General features: G+C 38.4%; 1 protein-coding gene across 4 annotated transcripts in view; it reads right to left on the bottom strand.

Annotated features, from left to right (window-relative positions):
- The window catches only part of FGGY (FGGY carbohydrate kinase domain containing), a 281,837-nt gene that overhangs the window by 18,862 nt on the left and 240,746 nt on the right, over nucleotides 1-22,229 (bottom strand). For all 4 annotated transcript variants that reach the window (XM_082052357.1, XM_082052355.1, XM_082052354.1 and 1 more), the window contains 5 exons: nucleotides 21,326-21,387; nucleotides 16,332-16,479; nucleotides 14,639-14,713; nucleotides 10,899-11,019; nucleotides 7,568-7,662 (listed from right to left, as the gene is read on the bottom strand). In XM_082052357.1, the coding sequence (XP_081908483.1) occupies nucleotides 7,568-7,662; nucleotides 10,899-11,019; nucleotides 14,639-14,713; nucleotides 16,332-16,479; nucleotides 21,326-21,387 (501 nt within the window). The remainder of the gene's footprint in view (nucleotides 1-7,567; nucleotides 7,663-10,898; nucleotides 11,020-14,638; nucleotides 14,714-16,331; nucleotides 16,480-21,325; nucleotides 21,388-22,229) is intronic.

A 22,229-nucleotide genomic window follows, 5' to 3' on the forward strand; every position in this document is an offset into this window, starting at 1 on the left:
TGGTTATTTCATGGTTTGTTACAAAATATGCAGCAGCAGAACCTGAACTATTCTAGGCTGTGCATTTTCTCTTGCTTGCCAGGTCTTGTGCTGACTGACAGATGAGAAGAATACCATTGCTTTAGTAAGAGTCTCAACTTCTGCAGATTAACAATACACTAAATCTTATTCTTTGCCAACATCAGCTGACGTGAGTTTATTAAAAGCTAAAAGGCATAACCATATATGTGTTGAGCCTACAGACAGAAGAGACTGTATTTGTATACATACAGTTGCTTCTAACACAGTAAACAGGTATGAGCACACAAGATACAGAACGGAGGTGAAGGCAACAGAGCTGTGCCAATGCACAAAGCTGGCTACACCTTCAGCATAAAAACAGAGGATTAAATAGATATTTTTGGTCATTCAAGTATCTGAGAGGTCTTTATGACCTTTCCAGTCTAGCCTTATACATGTAAAGAGTAAGTAACAAAATATCACCACTCAGAATTAATGAGCAGGTAATTCACAGTGATATTCTAACACACAGTGCCCATCTCCTTCCACTGATGCCCAAATAAAAGGCCATGCTTAATTTCATTAGTGTGCTATTTCATGAAACCACCTACTTTTAGAAAAGTAATATGGCTACACCTTTAAGTACTGGATTTCTGAGATTGTTGCCTCCAACTTTAGTACTTTGGTGCCAAATACTCAGCTAATGTAAATGGGTAGCTCTGTTATAGCCAATATATTACACTGACTTACTGCAGCCGCCTTTCCCTGTCATTAAGGAGTTACTGAGAAATTCCAAATCTGAATGTGTGTACTGGATGACATTTAAAATGGAGTCTCCACAAAAGGACAGCACTTCACAAAAGACACCGCCTTTGTATCCTATTACCTATAGCATCCACAGCTTGTTTCTGAATGGGTAATAATATGAACCAATTGCAAGAGCTGTAACAGCCTTTATCATTTCAAGATGTGTCATCTACCCATGAACTGTGTGTCAGATCCCTGTTTGGGCTCTGATCCAGTAAAGCACTTCAGCACAGGGGCAGTCCTGCTTATCTTCAGCTGAGCTTCTTGCCTACTTGAAAGTCAGATGATGTACCTAAGTGCTTGATTAGATCAGGGCACCAGAGTAAACTGGTGTCACTCCTCTGAAAACCTGGAGCAATACTGATTTACATTAACTGAGAATTTTGCATTATGATTATGGACTATCATCTGTCATTTCAGTAGTGATATGACCTGCTACAACAAACTCTGACATTTCTTAGACAAGTTTTTACCTGTAATAATTTCAAGTGATATAAAACAAATACAAATCACCCAGCGTGACAATGAACCAAACACTACTGTACAGCATGTACTGATCTGATAATACATCAAACGTATGACAACATATAGCATTAGACATTGCACTCCACCAAGAACATTTAGCAGCAGCTGAATAATTCCTCCCAACTCCAATATAAAAGGCAGGCAGCAGGATGATATCAAATGATGGCAGCTCTGCTTCTCATAAAAGGACCTTGGGGACTCCAAGGAGATTTGTGTGTCTGCACTTCGACAGCATAGCAATGTGGAAATGTTAAAGTTAGTAAAGCAAACAGTCCTCAAATGAGAAGGGCAACAGATGTCAACCAGTATCACATGTCAGTAAACAGCAACAAGACAGAGGGTACTTTTCTTAGCACTTTTGTGAAAACATCGTGCTATCAACTACAGCCACATCTCAGCTGTTTGGCTCTCTAAGTGGTGGTGCTTGTATGTGTGATTTAACTCCCACCAAGAAAGCATTTCCAACCATATAGAAATCCTCTCCACCAAAGTCAGCTGAAAGAAAGTAGAAATGCTTCTACATATTTATTGTGGCTTGAAAAGTGGGGGGGAAAAAAAATAAAAATAAAAATAAAAAAATCACACTCTCAAAACTGATTGAAAGCTCATTTTGTGCTTGGCACAGACAGACAAGCATTTGTATTTCTCAGCTTTAATACAGAAGGATCATCCTTAGGGTAAAAGAGTAGTTGTGATTCATCTGCTTTCTACCCTTACTGCAAAGACTTCTGACAGTAAGGCCAAAATATGCTAACTAAAAAGGCACTCTTTGTACCATAAACACTAGGCCACAAGGAACTGGACAGAGGCCATCAAATCACTGCCTTTTAATTTTCCTCTCTCATCTATATTTCTCTAAAGGTTTCTGGTAAGAAGGCAGCTGACCCTATACAAAAGCCAGAGGCATTGCCAGTATCTTGGTGGTTTCATGCATGCCATATTGAATCTAACTTTATTATGCAAGAAAAAAAACCCTCTTTCAATTAGGCAAAGATGTATTTCAGTGTCAAAACACCAAGGGAAGAGGTAAAGAGATAGAGTTCTGCTACTGCTGAGTCACTGCTTTGAGTCCAGGCCTGGTTAGCTGCAAATACACTCCACAGTCATCAAACATCTCAGATGTTTACGTGGAAAACAGTTTGGTTCTCAGCAAGCAGTAAAGTCCATATCATGAACTGTCACATTCCTCAAAAACTTTGCTGCCAGTCATAAGTAAAAGAACAACAAGTGAATGGACTGGGAAGACTGAACTCTTTGGCATTAGAACACTGTCTTTAACAGTAGATATATAAGCTATGCACTGAAATTTAAAGTTAATTTTTAACGGAACCTATGTCCTGTCAATTGAGACTGATCATATACAATCCAGGAAGGATTTTTTTTTTTAAATCACTTAGATGAAGAGGTCACACTCAACCAATACAAAAGCAAGAGCTGTCACCTACCCTTGCCCAAGGATGGGCTCTGCTAAACCCTGCGCTTAAACTCTACATGTACAAATGTGGAGCTTTTGAAGAGAAGGAAGACAAGATCACAGCACCTTCACACACTCCTTGTGTACAGCATGGTGCCTAAGAACAACCATCTCCTTCCTCTGCCTTTCCAAAATCCTCTGATTAAGGGAACAGGAGAAAAAAAAATGCCCCAACACAGCAGGAAGGCCTTTACAAAAAGGTGCATTAATTAGGTAAGGCAAGCCAACAACATGATTAATTAGGTGCTCTCCTTCAATATTATGTTTACATAAGTTGATTATAGCACTTAATTACTAATTCACCCTGCTCAAAAACAAGAGTGCTTTAAATTTTTAATGAGATGAGGGAAGGCAAAATTCCCTAACTCAACAGGGAGAAGTAATTTTATTTCCTCTTTTGATTTCCCAAGTTATTACCATTTCTAAGGAAAAAACTATTGACTCCATGATCTTTCACTCGGTTCTTGCTTTTGAAAATATGGAAATCAACAAGACACTTCTATTAATTTCAATCCAGGACCTGACGGGTAACGCTTTGGAAGAGGAACAGAGGGTCAGATCATGGACTGAGGCATGTCCATTGAACCAAGTGGAACAAAATTACACCAGAGACTGCCGAATCCAGAAATGGAAGTGGCCTCATCCCCTCCAGTTCTGTCAGCAGAAACTTTGAGTATGTCCCAGAACATTTATGGGCTTTTTAAATGAACTGTTGTCAATTCACAATTGCCAGTTGGTCCGTTACTGAGTTTGTGGACTAACCGTTGTACTAAAGAACTTCTTCACATTCATGGCAGTAACATTTTCGTTGTTAAGAGGTCAACATACTGCATATCACACGCGCTTCCTGGCGGATCTTTATAAACCTTGAGTTATCTGCAGGTTTTATTATTTGCTTTCATCCCCTATGCTATACCACCCAACAACTTCCTTACACAACTGAGTGGTGATGACCATTAAATTAAACATTAGCAAGCGGTGCACAAACAAAACTCTTTTGAATTCCTTTCGCACAGAGCTGTAAGTGAATCATTTTACCTGCAGCATCGTGACTTCAAATTCCTGGCTGTGATATATCTCACTAATAGATATGCCCTCTGTTATCCTCAGGGGACTTCACTGACTTAACTGCAACTACTGCTAAACAATTCAGCTATTTCACACTGGGGAATTCCCTAGCACCTCTTTCTACAGAATCTGGGTATTTTTCATATGTCTCTAATCCGCTTCATAAAAACCATGAAAAAGCTTTCACCTGTCTTTTTGCAGGATATATCACCAACTTGCAGAACAACCAAAACTAACAAAGAAAAGACTATGCCTCCCTTAGAACTCAATTTTATACCAGAAAAATCTTGCAGTCGTGTAGACTCTGTTTTCTAGCTCAATGTTTTACAGCAAAATGACTACAGAGAACTGATTACAGAAAGTTACCAGTAAAATGTATCATAGAAAATCATACAAAGTTTCTTCCCTTCCTGTAACAATGACCCATGTTAAAACAGCAAATCCAAAATAAATCTGGTAATCTGGTTTCATTCAGGTAATTTTATTAATTGCTTTAATATGCAATTAAGGAATAGTCAGTGGGCTGCAGGATTTTATAAGACAATAATTCTGTTCCCTGGAGTCCAGCTTTGTCCCAAAGAGTAGGTTATCAAAAAAAAAAAAAAAAAAGAGCTGGATGACTGCCAAATCAAACAGCACCTTCTTCCCATTTTCAATTACATACAAGTGAGGCAGAATAACGAGCATCTACTGGAAACTTTGACATTTATTTATTGAACATTTTCACTGAGAAGGAATTGCTGGCTTGCAAAACCGGAAACTATATTTTTACTACAGAAACAATCACACTGAAAACCAGGACCCTGCTGCTCAGCATTAAAGGAATGGTTAGAACCAAAAAATTCACCCATATACGACGGCAATGTTAAGGTTATTTCATTCAATGCAGCATATATTACAAAAATAAATAAATCCAGTGTATATTTCAAAAATCCTTATGTCACGCTATTTTACACAGGACTATCTTCTGTGACCCAGCCAGGCACAAGAATCAAGATACAACAAAACCACCAGAAGAAAAAGGGTGTAGCATTTGTAGGGGCAAATGAGAAGATAATAGAAATTGCAAGAAGAAATTGTGAAGATTTTCTCCCTTTTCCAGAGATTCTAGAGCCTAAATAACCAAAAGATGAAATGGGGAAGAACTTACCACACTGCATGTTTTAATTTCTTTTTGGATAGATCAATAGTTTTAATTCAGTTTTACCGCAGAGCAGAAAAATTCAGGGAGAGTAGATGAAGAGGACAACAAGGAAGACAACATTCTTTGAAGCAACAACATATGGTGACCAGGCATGAGAGATGGTGGTTATAAATCTTTTCTTCATGGAATTACCTAAAGATGAAATTGCAGCTTCAATGGGCTTGAGCTTTTAAAAACCACAGCAGAATCTGGCAAATTAACCTGCATGGTTACAATTTCTTTCCTCTCTAAGAAAGTGATGCCTTGGTAGATTCTGAGGATGTTCTGTGGGTTCATATTTTCTGAGTGAATAGAACATGGACTGAGAGAGCAGTGACCTGGCTGTGACCTGGCTGCCCCACTCCCCAAACCACCTCAAACCCACACAGGTGGTTTCTTCACACTGCAGGGAAGTAGTGGCACCCTGGACAGGATTCAGGGCTTCGCCTGGCTCACAGTGATCGCCACAGGCACTATGATGGAAAGAAATATGCTACAAATGCCCAGAGGGATGCGTAACAGCAGTAGTTTCTAAACCACTTTCCCTTTTTCTGTTTCAGAGTTATCGCAGGGAACTTGACCTGGAACTCTGTGAAACAAAAGGAACTCTTCTGGTGTCTGGTAAAACCCCTGGAACCAGATGTGACACAAACAGCTGCTGAAGCACTGAAAAAGGCAGAGGCTGTGTTTGGGAAATCAGACTCCTTATGCAGTGCTAAGGCACTGATTGCAATTTGTATTTATTCTTTTGTCTTTATGTAGTGGTATTAACTTTTTTGATCCAAGCAGAGATGGGACGTATGGATTCCTAAGTCTGGCTCCCGGCAGTCTCAGGTAAGCACTTAGGAGAAGTTTACTCCAGGAACACCCACAGAACCCGCACTGTACTGAGGGTAAGCCAAAAACATTCCCATAAACAAAGAGGCAGGAACCTCCTGACATATTACAATAAAAGAGCAAACACTTTTTAAATTATTAAGTCTACAACATAGCTTGTACAAAGGATCTAGTTTCACTGAAAAAGATTTTTGAAGGAGCCTGCTATGCAGACTGATATATATGTATGTGTGTATGTATAAAATACACATATATGTTCTGACATTATTGGATATGCTTCTGAAATATTGTGATATATGAGAGCAGGAATAAAAGCTAAGGGTAAATGAATATAGGAAAATTATATAAACACACATCACAGAAAACTTCTCAGCATTAGATTTTATTAATGGTTATGAAGACAGACTTAATAAAATCAGTTTTGAGATGTTCAGTTACTGCATAATAGTGTAAAACATCTTAAACTTGCAATGCAGTATCTGTGTATTTGAAGGCAGATTAGCAGAAGAGTAGCAATAAAATAGGACGTCCCCTCATCAAAAGCTGCTACTGAAATTACATTCATCGAAACAAGTTTTCCTCACAAGCACTGGAATTATTAAATACAGACATATATTCTACTATACCTTTTTTGCAATGGGATTAATTTAAATGGAAAAATTCTCATGAGAGGAAACTACTTTTCCTGCTAACCTATACGCTGCACTGTAGAATATTGACAATTGGAAATTTCACATTTGGAAAAATACCAAACACAGCCCAGTTCCTCAGCTGATGCTGAGCTGCTAATTGATTTCAGTGGAACAGCATCAGTTTAACTAGGTTGAGAAGCTGACCTCCCTTATTCAGAAGATCTACTCAGATATGTTTTTGTGCAAAATTTCAACTACAAGTATCTGTGCCTGATGTTATAAAGAAAAATGTATCTAGGGACCATCCTGATCCATAATTTTGTCCAACTGGGTGCAGTATACTCTTCAGTGTCCTTGTGTGGCATGAGGAGAGGACGTGTCTTATACTAGTGGAATTGCCAGGTAGGAAAATAGGTATGATTTTGGGCATATTGACCCTTCATCAGGTTTCTTCTAAACTGCTGTTGTTTATGTATTGCAGCTAAGTCATGCTTTGGCTGATCCACTGAACAAAAAAGCCTCACTGCTACTTCTAGAACTGCTAATGGATTGAAATAACATGAATAAACATGAAGTTCCATCCTCATGATTAACTCTGCATTCACTGTGGGCAAGACAAGAGGCAGAGGTGTGTCATTTTTTTACTGCGTAAATAGTGCTATGTGGTTTCTTATGTTTAACATTCCTCAATGTGAAGGAAGGAGAGCAGGACAAATATAACTGAGATGAAAGTGTGACCTTCTTGCAGGATCAGAGCTTTGCCAAATTCCCTTTTTTTGTCTGTGAAATGACATGGCCTAACTTCACAGACAGCAGCTTCTACCTGCATGTCCCTACAGTCAGAAGTCAAATTAATCTTCAATACACCTAAGTAACGTAAGGAGTTAAAAAGAATGTGGAGAGAAAGCAATGCTGCCTCGTCTGGCAGTGCAGAAGGTACAAACTTTTCCACTTGAATTAAATCTGTGCACAGTGCCAAACGTCAAAGTGTAAAATGCATTGAAATAAACAAACAAACAAATAAAATCAGGCACTGCATACCTGTATAGATGCAAAATCCCCAGAAGCACAAGCTCCCAGAATAGCAGCACCCACCAAAACAGACTCCACTTCTTTGGACAGGACAACAGGCTTGCCTATACAAGAAAAAAACATGCCTCTGTTAGGAAGACAAGAGCAGTACTGCACTGGCGGCACAATAAATAATAAATAATTAAAGAAAAAAAAAGGACTTGAAAACCATGTTCACAACTCCATTCAGAGCTCCAGTCTACTGCAGATGAATGCAAATCTCTCTGCTCTGCGGTTTCAGGTTCCAAGAAAAATGCTGAATTTAAGTAAAACTATTTAAGCAAAACATTCATGCAGAACGTAAAGCATACAGAGAACAAACACCCAGATCTTTGACCCTGGCTATTTATCTTAAGGGGCTTGGTATAAACCTGTTACCCACACCTTCCAAACCCACGTGCCTATTAAAAGTTGACCTCAAGGGGAAAACAGGGTGGTACCCTTTTTATTTCTTTTGCAATGAACAAAAAAAGTTTGGGTTTGTTTTTAAATATATAGACAACAAAGCCAGGCTGGTTTTGCTGGAAGACATGAAAATATGAGTAGTAAACTTTCACAAGCTATGTATGAAATCATAAGACAAATCTTGTATTCTGAATTGTGCAATATAGATGAAAATAAGATTAAAACACTGGAAAAACAAACTCAATATATATTCTGAAGTAGAATTAAAAATTCTTATTTTTTCACCCATGGGTACTATCACAAACACACTTTTGCTCAGTTTACACGAAGTTTTCTAAGACCTGTATTATTAACGTAAAATCAGCAAGAAAAAACAGTAAACCAAATAAAAATCAGCCTGCTTTCTTAATTCTCCTTTAAAAAATTAAAAAATAGCATAAGTCTAAAGACTTTTCTAGGTACACTTTAGATGTTCACCCTTACTAAGCCAAAAAATTTAATATTCCTACATTATTTGGCATGTGTCTAAATTTCCATTACTGAGCTAATTTCATTCATCAAACAATGATGCAAACACAGTGGTGGGAGGAGTAATTCATTCTGTGAGCAGCCTCAGTGATATTATGCCCCAAAAAATGCTGCTCCTGAGAGCCAGCTCTAAGATTAGGAGGAGCCAAAATTTGTAGGAAGATCTAAAGTGAGCCATCAACAACTCCCACAGAGAAAAAGGCAAATACACACTTATCAAAATGAGAAATAAAATTTTTCATATAAGAAATAATTATTGATACAAAGCAAATTGACCTTGCACCCCAGGCATTCGGTCACACTATGCTAACTTTGCACTGTTCCACCAGCTGCTTACAATCAGCTTTCAAGGACATAAAGGTGCCACAATGGTCTTTATGCCATTTCTTCCTGAAGTTAGCGCAGGCAGTGACAGGGAAAGAAAGAGGATACAGTGAGACCCTGTTGTTTAATTGCCGGAATTACTATTAACAGTAAACTAGAGTAATTACAGCATCCCCATAATTTCTCTGACCCAACAAATTCATCCTAAAAACATGAGAGGAGGATCAGTCACCTGAGCATTCCTCTGGTTAGGATGGACACAGCTCAGGCCTTGGGTCAACCTGAAACAGATGCAGACCACCTACTAATAAAACTCAAGCTTGGAGCTACGTGGCTGTTTGCCAGGCATTGAAGCAGTAAGCAGTTTTTAGTGTGCCCTAAAATTTACTGCAGATTTCCCACATCATCAGAATGAATACAGAATTCTTACCAGGAAAACAACAAGATTAAGATACTTTTTAAGTGACCTGCAAAATCATCTATTGGATGTCTGCATGGCTGAGTCATGGGCATTTGCAGCTAACAATAATATATTCAGATTTTTTTCTTTACGGGAAAGAATGGGGGATTGATCCTGGAATGTTAGTTATTTTATCTGATAGGCTCTAATGAGTTCAACACAACCAAGAGCATTTCAGTTAGATGAACTCTGACATCCCTTGTCAGTCACTGATTTTGCAAATGGGGGAGAACTCCAGGCTGCAAAAAGGCCTTTTTGTACTGAATTGTACTTGGCCATTAGTTACAGTCAAAGAACTTCTGATTACATTTTAATCAGAATACCTTTTCACAGATCTTTTATTTTCCATGTCAGGAACCAGCATTCCAACTCTACACATAGCTGAAATTCACCTAAAACCTGTGAGTTATACAAGGAAAGGCACACACGGACAACATCATTCTTCACAAACAGAAAGTGTCACTTTGAATACAACAAATTCAATGAACTTTAAGGTCAATAGACACAACACTTTTTGCTTCTCCATTTCTGTTTTCATCTCAGGTAAATACATAAAGCATATTTTCATCTTTCCTCCTCCATCAAGTTTATGAAGTGGGGTTTAATGTCAGGGCAAATCAGATCTCCAGACCAAATGCCCCTAATCTGAGCCTTACACTTTATTCACAACAGCTTGACTGGTCTTAATTTGAAATATACCCAAAACACACATCATTCAAAGTTTCTCTAAAACCCTTTATACTAAATCTTGTTATTTTTACCACATTTTAAAAAGTATATTCAACTGACTCACAGGTGTGCTAAGATGTCCAACACACACAGGCTAAAGCGAGACCAAAAACACAGTGCAAGCCTGAGGCCTCCTCTTGCAACGAACCACAAACCCAGAACCTTCCACCCATGGAACATCATGCAGGAGTAAGGATCCAGAAATTATCTCCTAAACCATATTGATGATGTAGAGGTGACAGTAATTCAAAAAATTATTGTTCTATATAATGGATCCAACATCCAGCATGAGCAGAAGGTGTCAGAAGTCCAACAGAATTCAAAAGGGATTAAATTAACAGCGGTTTTAGTTTTAAATCTTATTAAAACCACAAAATGTACTGGCCATTGTCTTCATCTAACTAACTTCTGCTGAATTAATGTTATAATTTCTATAGAACGTTTAGAATTATTTTAAAAAAATCTGATAGTGAGAAACATCTCTGACATGTAATTTATACAAATTGGTTTTTAAAATTCCATACAACATTTTTATATTTATTCTATCGCACTTTCTAAAAAAGACCTGTAAGTCTAAGACCCGCAGATTAGAAACCATTCTAGAGGTTTCTCCAGAAGTCTGTTTTCTAACAATATGAAGTATGGAGCTTTGTACCACATCTTTGTGTTCTTCAAATGTCTTTACATTTCAGGAAATCTAGTCTTGCAGGAAGTAACGTTTCATTACACACTTTCGGGCTAACGAGCAAAATACATTTCTGTATAAAGAAGGTATTTATTTTTCCAAAGACAAAATATTTAGCCACCTAAAATAAAGTAGTTTACACTCCTTTCCCCGCACTTCCTCCAACTTACCAGTAATGTCAGCGTGCATCTGCACAAAGAGAGGGTTCTTGCTCAGTCCACCGCACAGAAACAGCGTGTTGATGTGATGCCCCGCAGCCTGCATAGTTTCCAAAATATGTCTTGTTCCTAACTTCAAAAAGGGAAACAAACAAACAAACAAACAGATGAGCACAGGAGAGCTGCCACAGGAACAGATCTTAAAGCGCAATTTGCCAAATGAATGATACCAGTAACTGTCCCTACCAGTAACCCGAGGGCTGGGAACAGCCCTGCAGGGGTATGGCTGCTGCTTTGCTTCCAGCCAGTAACAGCTATTGTAATTAAGAACTAGAAAAATCAAAGAGACGGCACAAGGAATTGGGAAATCCACAGGCAAAGTATAACGCAATACACACCCCGGGGCTGGCTGAAGAAGTGAAGATGTACCGGTACACAGGAATACAGGGAAACAGGACTTACAGGGATATACCGACAAGGGCCAAGACAGGGATTAGGAGAAGACACAGAAATGGGCACCAGGAAAACTGATGGCAGTGATGAGCGGATGTTTGTGACCAAGTGCAGCACAGCATGGAAAATATTTCCAGAGCCAGAATTGAAACCTACATGGCAAAGACATCCCCAGCAAAAACTTTTATTTACTTTGTACAACAGCATCTGAAAATCACTCTCAGTATAGAGGTTTCAATTCTGAAGCCAAATAGCAAAACAGAACAAACAAAACAAACCAATCAAACAAAAAAAACCACCACAAAAACACAACAACAAAAAGAGCAAATAAACCCCTGAATTTTCTGTCTTTCCAGCAAAAAGGAAAACCTGAAGAATTTTTTATTGGCTTAACTATTTATCTTGGCCTTTACCCTATGCAAAATAAAATGTTCCATTTCATGCCTGGATTAATTGAAACATCTAAAACATAGGCACAGCTTTACACTTTTCAATTATAGTCTCCATTCTGAGAAACACAAATTAGAACAGCTCAGTGTTCCACTTCGCAAATGATGAAAACAAATGTTTTGCCATTAAAAAAAAAAATTGTTTCCTTTGCTTGCCTCCAACTACTGACTGAAGTCAACGTTCTCCCTCTTTCCTCTTGCAAGAACATTTTCCATTTCTTTGACAAACTATTTGTCCAACCCTAACTCCCAGCTCTTTATAATACCTTGGAAGTTAATTTTCAAACCCAGACTTGACAAAATGCCAAATTTGAGCCAAAATTTTGCCTGAACTGACTCTTTGTAGGCAGATTCCCCACAAAACATAATCTGGTCAGAATTTTCACAAACCATCGTTTAAGTTTTCTCGATGCTATGCTGCAAGTTCATTAAGAGGTCTGCAGCCCACAGTAAACCCCTCTTCAAACAAAAGCTACTGAAAATTGAGTTTCATCGGACTGGAGATGTTTCCTGTGAATGGCACCGCTCTGGAGAGGCTGTCAAATGTATTTTGGTTTTCCAGGCAAGCGGTTATGAGGAACTTTAGCAGCCGCAACAGCAGCTGGCTAAATCCATCGCTTCCCTATTGACACAGAGGGCTCATTTCCAAATCACACAGCCACAATTTTAATTATGGAAAAATAAACTGCTCTATAAAGAGTCCGTCTCCTCAGAACGGGCTTGATGGCCACAATTATCTCTCTGATCGTGTTCTCATCTGTCTAACTGTTGCATTGCATTTTGCAATGAATAGGTAAAAGGATATTCTCTTTCACTACTTCTGAAATTCAAATTTATTAACAACTTCTCTCACAACATACACACTCAAAGACCCTGAGAAAGAACATGCTGTGAAAATTATTTTGTGTTTACCTGCCTGGAAAATTGTATTCACATAGCAATTTAAATTAAAGCCAGACGTATTTCACTGTGGGTAGAGGGGATCTAATTTAATCCTGGGTTGGAGAAAATGCAAATTGAGGGGCTTGAAATGCAAATTTTATATAAAAAGAAAAAAGAGTCTCCTGCTGAAAAGAAAACTAGAGATTAACATTCTGTGGGTAGGCTTACACTTTTTACAAGATTTTTACTTAAGTTTAAAGTTTATCTTGCACCCATTGAAGACAGCTAATGGTACAGGATTGGGACTGTCATGAACTAGAACTTTTTCCTTCAATACAAGTGAAGCTAAAATTGGGAGTGGGGAGGAAAATTACATTTCTTAGGTATTACATTAGCAATTAGTAAATATATCAAGTCAAAAACAAGTCTACTCTGTCTACTCTTTAGTTACTGTTTCAATAGCGTTTTAGGAAAAATTAATTTCCGTTAACTTACAATGAAGAGAAAACTATGGTATGACCTTTTTATATCTCACGCCCAGCACAATTAGCTATCACAAAGAAATGCAGAGGCTGAATTCAGCATTCACCACAGTATTTGAGTTTTACAACAAAATTTGAGTTGTATCATATAAGGAGATAATAGGTGACTTTCCCAGGATTTCCAGCAGAGAACGTTTCCACTTCATTAGCACGATATAATAATGGAGCACCTGTTCAATACTGGAAAGTTTCTTTCAGGGGCAATATCAGTCGCTGGCATTGTTTAAACTCTCCTAGATATTCTTATTTAAATGGTGGGATTATACTGAAGCATCAGGTATAACCAAGCTACATTCAACTTATAAAGGATTAAAACTCACAACAATGAATTCCAGGCTGGGGTTAAGTTCTTGTTATTTGCTGAAGAGGGAGGGTTAACACATAAGATGTACAATTCACAGTAAATTTACAGCAGCCGCCCACCCTCTATATCCCAGATGGCTGACCCAGCCTAGCGAAGTTGTTGTTTAACCAGTAGAGGAGTTCGGAAGTTTTCCAACTCAACAGAGTTTTGTCAGGAAAACTCTGCAATTCATCAAACTGTTTCACAAAAACACCTCAACAATTAAACAAACAAACAAACAAACAAGATGTCAAAGGAATGACAATTTCAATCACCAGTACCTGGGCATAGCAAGCTCCATTGAAAATAGCCTGCACCAGGGTTCCAAAACAACTTCTTTGACCTGGTTTTCACTTCAAAGTAGAACTATTCATGAAGTGGAAATCCCAGGTTCCAGACAAAATCAGGGCAGAAACAAAAGTATTCCAACAAAATTACCCATCTCTGCATGTTAGCAAACATTGCGGACGTTTCATGAAGACAGTCTCCCTGTGTGCTTTTGCAGGAACATGTGCACTGGCTGGAGACCCAACACAGGAGGCAACTGCTTGCCTTGCAGCAAGGAAATCAAGGCAGGAACGAGCTCAGGTCCATTTGGTCTGTAGCGTTATGGACTGAATCACAGACCCACCCTGACTCGCTGTGGTACAGAGTTCCGACTCATGTAACAGGCAAGCAGGGGAAAATCCACAGATTTAGGAATAATGTGAAGCTCAAGCATTTTAGGGGAGTGCAAGTTCCTTCATACAATCACCAAAGCTTTTTCTTCTCTCAGCTTCCCTCTAGACAGCCCGTGCTGTTCTCTCTGTCCATTACAGCATCAGCCTTTTCCCCCACAGCTGCACTAGAGGCAAAAGCTCAATTTACAGAATTGCCATAAGGAGAAAACATTTTAGGGGCACTGTCAATTATTCTACAGTAGGGAGTAGTCACCAGTGAGTGTAAACAATATCTTTCTCCTTTAAGAAGTTCCTTAAGTGAATTCATCTATTATTAGAAATCTGTTTAGCAGAAGGGAATGACCAGTCTGCCACAGAACATGACACAATTCATTTATTCTTTTATGCACTTAAAATGGCTTACAGCAATGGCTTGAATGGTGGCCAAGTAGATAAGGGCAAGTTCATCCAGACCCCGAGACAGTGTTAGTCCAACAACCTGCGCAAAGATCAAAAAGAAACTGTACAAATCCAGCCAAAGTAAAACTCTCTTATTTTCTATGGTTTCTTGTTGTAACAAGTTCAAAGTGCTAATTCTAAGCCCTGCTTTTGTGAGCTGTACACACAATGTTATGTTCAACATGTTATTCCCGATCTGGGAAGACCACATAAATTGTTCTTGCCCTTGCAAAGAAATAAAGAACAAACAGCATATTGTATGGGATTAGAGATAGATTAACTCTGACAGTTTTATGTTATGACTCAGATATTGCTTGTGAATGTATTTAATGTAATAATATGAAAATGCTATTACATAAAAATAACTTTCTAAAAGCATTTCTCCCCCTCCTTTCTAAGCACCCTAATACTGAAAAACAATTAATAAATGAAGACTCTATCTTAACCTCTTTTCTCTGACATAAATCAATACTGCACTGTAGTTACTCTGGATTAATGTAAGCACAGGCAAGACCTGAATGCAGCCATAATAGTGGCAGGAAAAAATAGGTTGCTGTTACAAACATTTATATACAGCCATCATACCAGGAAATTCTGCTTCTGCTGCAGCATATAATACTTTCATAAAATCATACAGGTAGTATTAGGACTCAAAACTATATAAGCCATCTATTTTTTCTACTGTTTTCCTCATTTGTGGCTCAAAACATGTTGCAGTGTTTATGTCTACCTTTTCCTACCTCAACCTGAAAGACAGCAGGTTTTGGTGCTGGTGAGGAGCTTGAGATACTCACTTCAAGGACAATATGTCATTTTGAAGTATATTTTTGCATTATTCACCAGGTATTTTAATACCATCAGATTACAGCTTCTGTTACGGTCCTGTGCAGTGAGTAGCAGTGCAGTGTGCTGTGACCAAACGTAAAGATGGGCTGACATTCGCCAGCACAGGTTCTCTGGTGAGCTTCCAAAAGCTGCTCTTTCTGGTTCCACATTGCAATGCCCTGAAAATTTTTTTTTGCACAGAACACAATATTTCAAGGCCTTCTGAATTCCAAAAGCAGCATTTTTAAAACCACAAGCCAGAATCAGATCAGGTTTACCTTTGAACAGATGTATGAAGCACTGTGGTTGCATATTTCCAATCACGAGAGCACCTATGCCCATTTTTAACAGAGGAATTTCTCAGTTTCTGTTGAAATACACTACCCAGCAACTCTAACAGAGCACATTTATTAAACATTGATCTGTTTAAATCATGCAATTTCTCCTTGGAATGTTTCATTCCTTTCCCAGGTAAGCATACCCAAATTTGTGTTGAAATTCATTGCAACAGATAGGCAAAATGTGTAGACAGGTGATTAACAACAGCAAGCACTGCTAGTCATGAAATGTGATTCTTAGGAAAGATACTGGGAGACACACAACACTCCACATATTTCCAGAAAATAAATGTGGCTGTAGTGATATCTGAACTACAATGATCTCTGGTTTTCTACTGAAACATTAGCACACTTCGAAATGCTGCAAGAAATCCAAATCCTATGGGATAGTTTAAATAGCTAAGGAGGAGTATGCTCAAAATTGGAAAAAAGCCCCTTCCAAGTTTTTTTTTTTACCCTATATTGACCTTTTTGCAAAGACAGGCTATTTCTTACCATGCCCTTTAGTGTCAGATCTGTTAAGGGAGATCTGTTACCATGGAAATCTGGCCAAACATGGAGATCAACAGTGAGGAAACCCACAGGCAAAGATTTCTTAATCACATCCAGGTGACTGTTCAAGTATGTATATATACTGTGAGCACTAGGAAAAAACAAGTTGGAAAAAGAGTGGAGGAGGTTATTCATCAAATATAAAACATTTGTACTATCATCAAATGCAGAAAACCCATCAAAGATGCCAAATCCCAAATTTTCCCAAATTCCTCAGTTTCACAGGAGGAGGGGAGATAAAGGGAGTTTGTGATCTTGAATTTGTACATTGCCTCATCCCGGTCACTAATGAGCCAGAGCTGTTTGATATTTTGGGGGCTGATGATGCTTGTCACTAAAAGAAAGGTGCTGACACTGTGAAAGAAGAGCCTAGAGAAAAAGCTGAGAGGCAGAAAAGAAAACTCAATTGCTCTACAAATGTTTAAAATTTTCCCTGATTTATCAATAGCACTGAACTTACAGCTTTCCTTTTTTAAACCATAATTATTTCATTATGTGTTATGATTAAAATGCAGCACTAAGGGTGGAGGAGAGAAAGCAAGAGGCTGCTGTTTTAGGGAGGAGCCGAACACAGACCTAAATTTGTATGCAAGTTTATATACTACACCCAAATCTACAACATCCAAAAGACTTTTTTTCCTGGATCAACAGTCATTTTAGGACTAACAGTAAACTCTTCAGTGCTTCGGCTTGCAATGACATTCCATTTAAAAAATGTTGCAATTATGCTCAGAATATTTTTTTCAAACACTCATCCTATCATAAAGGTTCATATATATACTTTTCAACCCCTCAGAAACCTCCAAGCGGGGCATTTAATTCTAGACATGTGGGTCAATAATAGCATCTAACCCTAATTACAATTGATTAGTCATTGTCTCATCCACTGTAGACCCAAACAGTGATATTCATTTAGCCTCTACATGTATATTCAATCACACACTAATGAGATCCCTAAGGGAATTTGGCATATGCTTTACTAGTTTGACTTCTGACCTGCTAGCAGCTGTATATTTATACTTTGCAATCAACCATTCAGCTGCATGTTTTTTCAATTATACCTTACCATGTGTATGCTATCAGAGGATATCATTCAAAATGAAGTACACTTGGAAGACATTAAAATAACTAATTCACATCATTATTCACCTACTTTAAAATGTACTTTATGTGTCTTCCTGGACCTGAATTATGATAATTTTGAGGTCACAATCATTTTTCCCCCTTGTTGTAAAAGTGGCCCTATTTTCTACATCCTTAAAGACTGCACTATAAGCAGTACATGCTAAGGACAAAGTCATTTTATTTCCAGTCTAAGCCACGGCTTGACTGTTGGGAAGGAAAAGAAAGGAAAGTTTCACTCAACCACAGACCTACCAGACATCCCACCTGGTATCTGATCTCCTTCCTGCTTGATTACTCTCGCAAGGATTAGTCATTCGTGCAGCTCTGACAGAACACAAGGGCTGTACAAAAAGCCTGAAGTCAGCCAAATATACTTAAGACCCACATAACCTTGGAATTACACTTTTCCCCCCCCCCACCTTTTACTTTTTTTTTTCCCTACAAATATATATGGGTTCAAGGCACTACATTTGGACTCAGTGACTGACAAATTCCTTCAAGCACTTGCCAGTTCTAGTTTCTACCCTTTTTGTGTTATACAGAGTATTACGCCATCAGCTCTCTGGAGCTTTTTCTATTCAATTCTATTGGAGGGTACCAGCAGCAGCTGGATCTGACTTGCAGAGTTGAGCACAAGTTATTGCTATTAAAAAGGAGCTATGTTGAAACTAGAGAATAAGAAACCAATGCAAGTTTTACCAGGGTTATGTTCATATTAAGGACATAACTTCAAAAAGCAACAAGAGGTCGGCATTTAACCTGTTCAGGAAACGTGGAAGATGCCAGCAGGTATCTTTCAGGAAAAAATATCTAAAAATTTAGATTTCTAAAACTAAAAGAAAAAAGGGCTCTGAAACATCTAGAGGTACTGCCAAAAATGATTAATATGTTCTGCTTAGAAGATCCCAAAATTGCTGATAGATAGTGTGTGTATCACTTCACTGCTTTTTTTCAGGAGCCATTTCTTCGCATGAGGAAATGGCATTGAGAAGTGAAGGAAAGGAAATCCTGTCCCAAAACATAGTGTTTCACAAAGCACCAAAGGACATATAATCTTCGCTGTCAGTTAAGACACTTTTTCCCTCCAGATTAGAAACTGTGATTCTGTGAAACAGAAGTATTTAAACTTTAAAGCATAAATGATTATATTATTTCATTTTTTTCCCTACAGTAGCCTACCTCTACAGGATTTAATGTAGGAGTGATGGCCAGATGTCAGACCTACACAATACATAGATTGAAGAATTAAAGCGGTATATACATAGCAGCTTCTGCAACTCACTGAACTACATGAGAACACTTGAGGTTTGTTGCTCACAGAGCATGTCAATTAGTTAGATCGAATGCTAAATTTACAGCTGTCCAGAAAACCCTCATGTAATTCAACCCTCTCCATTTCCAGTAAAAGAAGGGAAAAGAGAACATGGGAATAGTACTGGGAGGGTTGCACAAGACTGGTCTTCAGCACCAGCGCTCAGCAGGAGCTGCTTTCTTACAAGATCATTCAAGCCACTCGCGCCCTTCCGAGTTACCACAAATTACTGAAACAGTAGTAAATGCAGCTTGCACACTCTTGCTCCTGGTAGAAGCAAAGGACCAGAAGTCTGCAGGATAAAACTCCTGCAACGAGCTGCTCGGTTCCCACTGCCAAACCTGCTTCTTAGCAGCGCTGGCAGCCTGGCACCGAGGCAAGAGGCACAGATTTGTGACCTCAGATGTTGTTTTTCTAATGATCCAGATATGTGAGTGCGTTTTGTCACTACAAAACCAGCCTAACTCTTCACAGTGTTGCACTAGCACAGGAAGTAAATGTAATATGCAATTGCACACCTAAGTATGGAATTCTTGTTTTATTTTCTTTCAATGACTATTTGCAATGGCTGAACACACCCATACAGAAAATATACTGAATATAATAAACTAGATTCTCTGAAATATTCTGCTGAGATCTCCAGGCACATAATCTATCATTCATCAACAACAGTCCCCCCAAAACAAGACACTATGTTTTTATTAAGTATACAACTTAATGTAAGTTAACACATAATCAAAAGTCTGGGCCAACACTGTTGACTAAAACTGTGCCTTGCACTTGTTTAGCTGCTGCTCCGAGTCTCTGTGATAGGGCTGAAGCTTGTGCTCTATGTGTAGAAAGAAATAAAGAACTAATAAGAAAAATTCAGTTCAAATTGTAAAGTCCCTCATGTTTGGTTTGTTCAAATTCTTTAACGAATATTTGAGAAGGAAAAGAAGAAAGGGGATAGGGAGAATTAATAAGAGTCTTGTTTACTAAATTTATAGCTTTCCAAACATTTCATTAGGAGAGTAATATCTGGAAAGTGTTATAAAAATACCACTGAGCATCATCCTTCTTATAAAATAACTCTTTTTATCAATGTTATCCTCCACAGCTTTACTAACTGCAGGAGACTCAAATAAAAAGTTATGACACCATACACTCGCGTATCATGTAGTCCTATTCCCGATATTCTGCATTTAATGTCCTGTTCACAATTCAAGTTTTTTGCACTACAAAATTAGTTGTGGTCAGTCAGTTCATTATCAGACCCAGTATACACAAGCAGGGCACAGTATACTCATTTATCCAACACACACACACAAAAGGTTTATCCTGCTATTACAGACTAAACTGCTTGTCTTATGTTTGTGCTTCATATGGGGGCACCGGAAAAATGGCCGGGCAGCCAAAATTTTTGAAAAAAACCCAGATCAATCCTTATCCCAAACATACACAGATGCATTTATTTCCTGATTTCCTTTTTGAAATAACAACAAAGAGAACTCTAGGAAGCACGAATCTATTTCATATTGAATAAGTCAAATACATTTCTGGGAATCCTGGCCAGGCTGTTAACAAACAAATAAGACACTGGGCACTACAAAGCGTGGAAGTGTCATTCAGAGAAACCAGGTAGCTTTATCCCTCCAGGGAGGACTGAAAATAACTGCATAACTGCATGCACATAATACATCTGTCAGGACTGAACGACGCCTTTTAGGCCAGAGTGATAAAATGAAGACAAAATGCCAAGTTTGCCATTTTTTTCTTTAATACAAGGACGAAAAAGAAATTAAAAGATAACCAAATTTTCATCCAATGTGCCTAACTGTTGAGCTACGATCTCTCTGGGAGTGACATGAACCATCCTAAAAGGAATCCAAGTCAAAATAGCCTGAGAAAGTCCAGATCTGACAGAAGTGTCTGGACTGTCTTCATCCACTTGTGAAGCAGACCAAACTAAAATTCCACATTGCACACAGCCTCCTGCTCAAGGAATCCTGGAGTTACCTCCAATTCACTCCTATATCTTAAGTTTCGTCTGCAAATTCACCCTGGGTTTCTCTGTTCTATTTGTGCTGCCATGCAGGGCTTTTTCATACAATGGCTCTATCTTGTTTTAGATGATTGTTCCAAAAATATTGAATAATATCTTCCTAAGTAAGCTCTATCTCATTCTTGGAGCTTAATACTGCCATTTACAAATTAAGACACAACATTAGCCCAAGGAATAAAGGTCTGCTGAACAGGGCTGATACTACAGTATCAAGAAATACCCCGTCCTGGATACAAAGGAAGTTGAAAAGCAGGAAATTAATATCACAACTTAGGTACATTGAAGGTATCTGAGGGGAATTTAAAGCTTTCATCTTTGAGCAATCACCTGGCAAGCCTTTGTAAATACTTCCAACCCACTATCAGACAGTTAATTTCTCTGTTTCAGAGTAAGGACACAGCAGCACAATCATCAATTTGTAAGGCAGATATGTGATAAAGGAATAAGACGACTGACCTGGTTGCAGCTTTTGCCTGTAATTCTGGAAAGGCGACATGGCCTCGGACAACATGATCTATCTGAAAAGGAGGAAAGCAACATTTTTGGAATGATTACATCAAAAAAAAATTGGTCCTGGAAAACGGCAATGCAGTATCATAACTTTAAAAAGACAAGAATTTCTAAATTACTCATGAGGTGTAACGTCCTAGCCCTAGCGAAGCCAATGGCAAAACTCCCACTGACATTACTGGATTCAGGATTTAGCTTAAAAACTGTAAGAAAAAACAACCAAAGCTGAACCAAAGCAGGCAAAATACTAAGCACGCAGCTCCTCAGACAGAAGAGCAAGCTGGAAGGATGACTTTGTACCTATCCAACACTACCTGACAGCACATCCTGCAGCGTCTCCCATTCTCTTGCATGCATATCCCCAGTGGAATTCTACCAGGAGCATATTCTCGGCCCAAATCCCTGCAGCTTTCTATATCACACTGTTATAATAAAATACAAGGTGTGTTGTCATCCTGAGAGATGCTCCATATGTTCATTGCAGGAAACTAAATGTATAGCCTGACAAGCAATTATTGCTATAAAAAAAGATCAATATAGGCTCTGTCTATACTAAATTTATAAATCACCTGGTCCTTTCACTTCCCAGCGGCTACCATTATTCACAAAATAAAGTATCAGGTAGAAGAACATGGGCTTTTAAGACAATAATTCAGCAGGTTTTGTGGCCTCTTGATAATATCCCATCAGAGGTGACAATAAAAGCTAAGGAGGCAAAAATAGAGCTACTCAAGAGCACTGAGTATATTTGGCAATGCCTATTGGCAGCAATTCATATTAGGCTTTTAATTTTTAACAGCATCGGTCTAGTCCTTAACCAGTGTAGCAAAACATAGTGAAGCATGTACAT

Source organism: Streptopelia decaocto (assembly GCF_964273445.1).
Source record: "Streptopelia decaocto genome assembly, chromosome: 5".
NCBI classification, from domain to species: Eukaryota; Metazoa; Chordata; class Aves; order Columbiformes; family Columbidae; genus Streptopelia; species Streptopelia decaocto.